At 56.0% G+C, this 8,452-nt stretch overlaps 1 protein-coding gene across 3 annotated transcripts in view; it reads left to right on the forward strand.

The window, feature by feature from the left end:
• The window catches only part of MGLL (monoglyceride lipase), a 129,358-nt gene extending 120,906 nt beyond the window's left edge, over positions 1-8,452 (forward strand). For all 3 annotated transcript variants that reach the window (XM_025885419.2, XM_025885418.2, XM_073901736.1), the window contains exons 7-8: positions 1,867-2,082; positions 5,415-8,452. In XM_025885419.2, the coding sequence (XP_025741204.1) occupies positions 1,867-2,082; positions 5,415-5,540 (342 nt within the window). In that variant the 3' untranslated portion in view covers positions 5,541-8,452. The remainder of the gene's footprint in view (positions 1-1,866; positions 2,083-5,414) is intronic.

The following is an 8,452-nucleotide window of genomic DNA, read 5'->3' on the forward strand; positions in this document are numbered from 1 at the left end:
GGGTGCGCCTGGCACTGCTGCTCGCTTCCTATTGGCTGGAATTTGGTCACATGATGACACCACTGCAAAGGAGGCTGGGAAGTGTAGTCCTTTATTCTGAGAGGTAGTATTCCCAACTAAACACCCAGGGCTTTATAGGGGAGAATAAGACTGGGGAAACTAATGACAGGTTCTTCCTCTGCAAAACAGGGATCACGAGAGCCATTCCTCCTCATATAGCATGTTTATGAAGGTCGTGAAGGTGAAACAGGTTGAGCACTTAGTGCCAAACTTGTAGGAGAACTCAGAATAAATGTTAGCTATCCTTATTTCTTTTTACCAAATGAGATCCTGCATGTGACACCCTGGCCCCATGCTGAGCACAAAGTATGTGTCGGGTCATGGGTGCTGCAGTTGCCATTGTTCCTGTTGGAGTCAGTTTACGACAGACTTCCAGCCCAGGGCTCTCTCGTAGACTCTATAGCCCTCTCCCCAAGCAGGTTTCCTCACAGACCCTGAGTGATCTCCTGCTGTGGCCACGCGCTGCCACCGTACTGCCCCCTCCAGTCCCAACCTCTCAGCCCCCAGACAGATGGTCCGGCCCTGCAGGAGTCACGCCAGCTCAGCTGCAGGGAGTGGCGAATCCCTCTCGTGTGGCTTTTCTCGAATGGTCTGGTTTGCCATGCTCAGTCCCCCAGCATGGAAGGAATCTGGGGATGGCAGGGGTGACCCAGGACGGCCAGTCTCCTCTTGGCACGGATCTAGGATTCTGGCCCAGGCCCTGTAGGGGGTAGTGAAGAAGAGGAGATGGAGGCCCTGCATTCGTAGAATCAGAGTCAGAACACAGTGGATACTCTGGCGGTCTCACGAGACAGCTGTTCCCATATACCTTGTCCCCATGGCTTCTCTGCTCCCTCACCTGGTCCCGACACCACAGGGCACTTCTCCAACTACCTAAGAAAGAACCCATTGGCAAGGAGGAGGAAAGTGGGTGAAGCGGCGTTGTGGTCTCACACCTGCCCATATGAGCCTCAGAGAATTCTAGAAACTTGTTATCCAGATTCTGACAGATGCCCCGTCTCAGGCTATAGTGAGTGGGCAGCTCACTGTCCCCTCAAAGGCAGGAGGAGTCAAGGCAGAAACTAATCTGGGCTAGAGAGAGCAAGACAGGCTGCCAGGGCAGCCTGGGTGGGCTTATGAGCCACGAACAGGGACAGTGTCAGGGAGAGGTCCAGTGGGCTGATGGTTAGGAGGGAGGACGTGCCTCCAGGCACATCCCACGAGGGGGCAGACATGCCCGAGGGTGGCAACAGGCTCCTTGTCAGGGTGGCAGGCAACCTCTGCAGCCCAGGCCTGCTGTGAGCTTTGCTGCTCCTAAAGTTCGTGGGGCAAGGCCCTGCTGTGTGCCTTCAGGACCCCTCCTGCCAGCCCTGGGCCTTCCAGCAGTTCGTGTGGGCTCCTTACCCACTCCAAACAGGCAGACACTAAGTCAAGGAAGAAAACAAAATCCACACAAACTAACACCAAAACATCTTCAAAGCTATTCCTGAGTGAAATCATCAAAGCGAACAATATGATGCTGCTCACATCTTTTAAATGACAAACGCCTGCTTTGGAGCTGTCTGTGGGCACATGTGTGAATGTGGAACTCAGTAGAGCCCGGAAGAAGAGGCACCAGAAGTTGTGCAGGTCCGGGTTCTGGAAGGGCCGGCCATGCTGTCCGTTCTCGGCACCCACACCCCAGACCAAGCTCACTCGAATGGAATCAGCCACTCAGGCCCGAGCGGAAGGAAGACTACCAGGGAATAGGTCTGTGCCTCTGGACGGGAGCCCCCCTGCCCCCCAGCCACAGATTGATGGAACTCTCTCTCTCTCTTCTACCTGCAGGTGGACCTTTATAACTCGGACCCGCTCAACTGCCGGGCAGGTCTGAAGGTGTGCTTCGTCATCCAGCTGCTCAACGCCATCGCGCGGGTGGAGCGGGCCCTCCCCAAGTTGACCTTGCCCTTCCTGCTGCTCCAGGGCTCTGCCGATGGCCTTTGTGACAGCAAAGGAGCCTACCTGCTCATGGAGTCCGCCAAGAGCCAGGACAAGACACTTAAGGTGAGCAGCTGCCCCCCACTCCCCCAAGGCAGGGGGAGGGTGGCACCCCGTGGGGCCCCCCTGGGGAATAAGCACCAGGAATCCTAGGCATCTGTTAATTCTAAGGGAGTGCGTGAGCCACTAGCTGACCGTTCTCGTGACCGAGCTTGAAGGAGACAACACTGAGAAGCTGTCAGGTCAGGAAGAGCACCCACAGCCGGGCATTGAGCAAAAGAGGCCTCCCGAGGGCATGTCTTCAGCTCTGTCGTGACCAAGGGTCAAGGGCGTGCGTTCTGCCTGCCGCCCCACGTTGACCTTCTGCACCAGCAGCAACAGCTGCAGCCCAGCTGCTGCCACCAGGGGCTCTGAGCAAAAAGGTGCGGGGGCCCTGGTGGGATCTGGTCTGCGAGGGACTCAAGAGCATGTCCCGCAGAGGGGACGGCACCTGTGGCCGTGTCAGACACAACAAACTGCAAGGGACCATCTCGGAGCGCCTTTCGCAATGGCAGATGTAGTCGTGGGCTTAAGATGTGCCCATTTTGTCTGCCTGGTGGAACGGGGAAGAGCCCCCACTGGAGGAGCACCTGCTGTGTACCCATCAAGCGACACAGCTGAAGGTGGCTCTGTGTGGCTGGCTGGGCAGACACAGCCCCGGGGCGCCTTCCTGAGCAGACATGTCTTTGACCGTTGCCGCCACAGCCTGAGCAACCACACGTGGGGGCCCTACGTCCATGGCCATTTCCTGCTCGGTTATAAGGAGAGCAGGCAAGTTGCACAGAGTGCACACCTACTCAGTGATGGGGTTGGGATTCGAACTCAGGTCCTCTGCTCGAGCCCCCGGCCCTCTCCACCCTGCACCTCGCTGACAAAGGTGCTCGCATCCCTGCCAACCATCAAGTGCTCCCCTTGTACCATTAGGAAGTGCAGACCCCGTCCCACACCAACCAGCGGATGCAAATTCGTGGATGAAGAGAAAGGAGAAAAGGGAAAGGAAAGCAGGCTGGTGTCAGTGGCGGAGGTCGTGAAAAGGCAGGCGGAACTGCAGCCGGGGAGGGAGCCTCCCGCTGCCCACCTTGGCCTTGCCTCCAGGAAGACCACTCAGTTTATCATTAATTCAGCTACTCATGGGCACCTACTCTGTGCCAGGCCGGGGGAACCGACAGGCCAAGTCCGACTCTCCCGTGCGGCCTGTGTCCCAGCAGGATGAGCAATAAACAGAAACCTGACCAGGATGATGATGCAGGGTGTCGTGCCATGGGTGGGCTGGGTGATCAGAGGGAATGGTGAAGCTCTTACTTCAGATGGGGTGCACGGGGAGAACGGCAGAAGAGCATTCCTGACCAAGGGAGAACGAGCCCAAAGACCCCAGGTTGGCGAGATCGCGGTGTGTGTAAGCAGCCAACAGGGGGCGCTGTGAGCCAGTCAAGGGAGTGGTGGCCTGTGTCACCGGAGAGTCAGGACGTTTTCTCTCCGTTCCATGGGGGCCGCAGGAGCGTCTGGAGCTGGAGAGCGGCCTGTGCTGACTTCAGTTCTCCAGGCATCCTCACAGCTGCCATATGGAGACAGGAGTGGAGGGCGGAGGCCAGCCGGGAGGGACGGTAATAGAGGGACCAGGGCGAGCTCCGGGTGGTAGACTTCGCGGCATGTGTTCTGAAATGGGGAACACTGGGAGAGAGAGCTAGGGAATATTGAGAATTCCATTTTGAGCTACCTATTAGAGAGTCCCATTAGAAATTTGAAAAAAGACCAGGGTGTCTGGGTGGCTCAGTCAGTTAAGCATCTGACTCTTGATTTCAGCTCAGGTCATGATCTCAGGGTTGTAAGATCGAGCCCTGCATCAGGCTCTGCGCTGAGTGTGGAGTCTGCTTAAGATTCTCTCCCTCTCCCTCTGCCCCCCCACTCTTTCTCTCTCTCCAGAGGAAGGAAGGAAGGAAGGAAGGAAGGAAGGAAGGAAGGAAGGAGGAGGGAGGAAAGAGAAAGAAAGAAAGAAAAGAGATAAAAGAAAAGAAAGAGAAAAAAAGAAAAGAAAGAGAATTCAGAAAAAGAAAAGAAAGCAGGGTCTCTTAAAGATACTCACACACCCACGTTCATAGAGGCATTATTCATAGCAGCCAAGAGGTGGAAGCAGCCCAGGTGTCCATCAGTGGTTGAGTGGATAAATCAAATGTGGTCTAGACCAACAATGGAATAGTGTTCAGCCTTAAAAATGAATGAAATTCTGACTCACGTCACAACATGGATGAACCTTGGGGACATTATGCTCAGCAAAATAATCCAATCGCAAAAGAAAAAGTACCGTATGATTCCACTTGTGTGAAATATCTAAAGTAGTCAAAAAACCGTAGAAATAGAAAGTAGAACGGTGATTGCCCAGGGCAGTGGGGAATGAGGACAGGGAATTTAACGGGGCCAGAGTTTCAGTTTTGCAAGATGAAAAATTTCTAGTGATTTATTGCACAACCACATGAATATACTTAACACTACTGAACTGTACACTTAAAAATGATTAAGATGGCAAATTTTATGCTATGTTTCTTACCACAGTATTAAAAAAAGGAAATTTGGAGGTGCCTCTTAGCAGTCCCACTGGAAGTGGCAGTCAGTCAGATACACACATCTAGAGTTCAGAGAGAGGTCTGGCTGGAGATAGAAATTCCTGAATCACCAGCACATGGATGGTTTTCAAGCCACGAGACCGGATGAGATTACTCCAGGGAGGGAGAAGGAGGGCCACGGCCACGCCTGTGGGCCACGCCAGCCTGCAGAGGTCAGCAAGGCCATGGGTAAGCCTAGACTGAGACGGGGCTGCTACCGAGGCAGGTAGACAACCAGGAGGGTAGAAAGCCGCAGTGCAAACCACAAGGGGAGAGTGTTTCTAGAAGGTTAACTCTGGTCAACTTTTGAATGAAGCTGAGAAGTTAAATCATATGAAAGCAAACAGTGTTCCCTCACTCCTCCGATGTGAGGGTCACTGGAGCCCGTGCCAAGAACATTCGCTAAGGCTGGTGGGAGTGAAAGTCAGGTTGGAATAAGCTGAGCACCAGATGGAAGGCGGGGATGTGTAGACAGAGAGTAGAAATCACCCTTTAGAGATGGAGGCATAGACGGGTCTGTAGCTAGAGAGAGAAAGAGAGTCAAGGGAGGGTGTGAGTTGATTTAAGAAAGGGAGCACTAGAACATGATGGGACATTTAAATGTATTTGAACCATCATCTGATCAGAAGGCAATGGCAGCATAAAGAAGGGAGCCCTCGGTGCACGGGGCGCACCTGGAGCACTGGCCGTGCTGCCCCCGGCCCCCTGCCTGCACTGTCCCCTCCTGTGGCCCTGACTTCCTGTCTTTCCTGATTGCAGATTTACGAAGGTGCCTACCATGTTCTCCACAAAGAGCTTCCTGAAGTAACCAACTCCGTCTTCCATGAAATAAACCTGTGGGTCTCCCAAAGGACAGGGGCGGCGGGAACAGGGTCCCCCCCCTGAGCGCACCGGCTTTGTGGCCGGCCCACGGTCGGGGAAGTGGGCAGAGGACGGGCGGAAGCTGGCTTCTCACATGTGGCTTGCCAGGGGGAGGGGGGAGGAAATCACAAATTGGAGGAATCCCTAGCACAATTTTGTCCTATACCAGGCTGTCTGCTTCTGGGTCTACTGTAAGGGGTAGACACTTTGTGTAAAAACAGAGAAGGGCCACAGGTAGTTTCCCGGGGACGGAATGTGCTCCAATGTCCTTAAAACCAAGCGAAGCCTCTGCCCTGCCCCCCCCCCCCCCCCCCCCCCGCCCCGCAGGTTCCCAGGAATTCCTGGTGTTCCTCAGACACCTGACTGCAATAATTGGAGGAGTCTCCACTCCTGCCCTCCCCGCCAGCCCCCACCCCAGGACCCTCCCCAACTGGCCCCGCTCTGTGGCTTTTCTCTGGCCGCGGGACGAGGTGGCAGGTATCAGCTCCCCCAGGGCAGACGCACGTGCCCTCCGAGGCCCAGAAAATGCCCGGGGCTTCCTTGGCAGGAGGAGCCACCTGTGACCCATGTCAGCTCCTGGTCAGCCTGGAGCTGGGCTTTGGGACAGGAGGAGGCTTGGCCCAGAAAGAGAACTGGGCGGGAACCCCCTCCTTGCTGCCAGGGAGCCTGAGGCTGCCCACCGAGTGCTTTACATATATTCAGAGACTGCCTTTCCTTGCGTGACTAACAGTACCTGACACCGTGAGAGGGTAACTGTGTTGAAGATGAAGTGTCTAGTATATAATGTATCTTCTAAAGCAGAGACTATTTAGGTGGGTGGGTGGGACCACGGGGGGCTTGAAGGCGTTGGAGCCTGATGCCCCTGCACAGACGGGGACAGGCTGGCCGCAGGGCCCAAGGTTGAGGTGCTGGGGTGCAGCCCCGGGAAGTGGGGCCCCGAGCGGCGGCAGTGGGCGCTGCCGGGCCTATCCCTGCCTGGGCCCGTAGCTGCCTGGGAGCCTCCGTGCCAGCAGCACAGCTACCTCTGGTGGCAGAAGAGAGAGTCCCGACGCGGGGGCCCTGCCCAGGGCTGCAGGCCCCGGAGGCCATGGCCGCATGGGCCCGCCTTTCCCAGCAGAGGGCCCCGCAGCGCCTGGCCTGCCTTTCTCAGGGGCCAACACCACCCTGCCCACCCCGGGCCCTCACTTAGCGCCAGCAATAAATGGGGATCACCGCCCACTGCCGGAGGACTTGCACCTTCAAAAGGGACTGTTGTTACCTCAGGAGGCTCCTTAGTGCACATATGACCCTGGGAGGGGGTGGAACCACGAGGGGGCACCTGCTCGGCCGCGGGGTGCAGTCCAGGGGCCTCAAGGCCCGGGATGAGGCGGCCGCTCTCCTGCCAGGCCCTCTGACTTTGGAGGCTGGGAGTTGGGGCTCCCACCGTGTTCCTTCAGCAGTGGGAACTGCTGCCTTTCACCCACGCCCTGTTCTTCTGGGGCTTGCTCCGGGTCCCCAGAGAAGGGGTCCCCCTGCTTGCCTTCCAGGGGCCCTGACCACACCATGGTGTAGCCAAGTGCTAGTCACCCTCCAGCGGGCAGACCCCGGCCCCCAACGGAAAGTCCTGCAGGCCTGGGGGCTGAGGTTTGTGTTCCCCTGGCCCTCTGGTGGGGGCGGGGGCGGGCAGGGCCCATGGCCACAGAAAGAGACTTTCACTGCCCCATCTCACCTCTCTGGCTTCTCTTTGGATGAGAAAAATGTAAAAAATGCACCGAGGGAGAAGGCCAGCCCCCGCCTATTCAAGCTGTGCCACTGTGTGAATGTTTCTGCTCCTCAGCTGAGGAAAAGCAGAAATGCTACCCACAAACCCACAAACCCCCAAACCTCGAGACGCCCCTGAACCCAGAATTCTCGCTCAGAGCTGTGATAGCGCGGGTCACGCAAAGTCACTGCGCGTCCCACCCCCGCCGCCTCTCCCAGAGCATGTGCCGGCTCGGCCATTTCTCAAATTAAATATCAGGCACATGGTTTGACCGGGAATCATTTGGATTCATGAATTTATTTATATGAAAGCTCTGACAGAGACAAATTCAGTCACCTTTACATATCTGGTTAAAGGTTAAAAAATTGCCAATACTAAAAAGAAAAAAGAATTATTTGGAAACAGGACTGACTCCTAATATAGGAGGGAACGGGGACGTGGCCACACTGGCTGTGAATGGGAGCAGGTGTGGGAGGCACACACCAGCTGGTGTGAAGTCCCACCTGGGGCCACACCAGGGCCATGGGCCCACCTGTCCTGGGGGAGCTGTGCAAGTCTCAAATTGAGTTCATTCTCAGTGTGGACGGCTCCGTGCTGACACTGGGAGCTTCAGAGTCAGGCTTTCACCACGACGAGGAGCTGAGTTTGGAAGGGAAGCGAGGTCATACCTGGCCCGGCCTCGAGAAGGTGAGAGGAAGGACCCAGGAGATGCGCACCTATCGGGACCCTAGGCCCAAGCACTGGTGTGGGTGCATCACCTTCCTCTGGAGTCATGCTGGTCCATACAGAAACCATGGGGTTCATGCCTGACAGTCTCTCTAGGAAAAGATGCCCCCTGCAGCGGGAATGGGAGGGTTTGCTCCTTTGCAGGGATCGGGGTGGTCACTGGTTACCCCGCCCAGCTTCTGGGGGGCACCGGGGCGTGCCTTGAGAGCACTGAAGGATGCCAGGAAAACCCGCCTGCTCTGCTCTGCACCCGTGTCAAGGTCCCACGCTACTTTTCTCTCTTTCACCAATCACTAACATAAACCCGTTGGGGTCACCGTGATCTTCTAAGCAGTTTGCCAGTTACTGTCTCTGCAGCTCAGCCGCATCCCTCTGTGTGTACCATTACTGGGGACTCATGATCAGTTCAGAACTATCAAAGGAACCATGTATGCCACAGTTAATCCTAATAAACCGGGTGTTTTCTGCA

Source organism: Callorhinus ursinus, unplaced genomic scaffold (genome assembly GCF_003265705.2).
Source record: "Callorhinus ursinus isolate GAN/ISIS: 27379988/994484 unplaced genomic scaffold, GSC_fseal_2.0 scaffold15, whole genome shotgun sequence".
Lineage (NCBI taxonomy): Eukaryota > Metazoa > Chordata > Mammalia > Carnivora > Otariidae > Callorhinus > Callorhinus ursinus.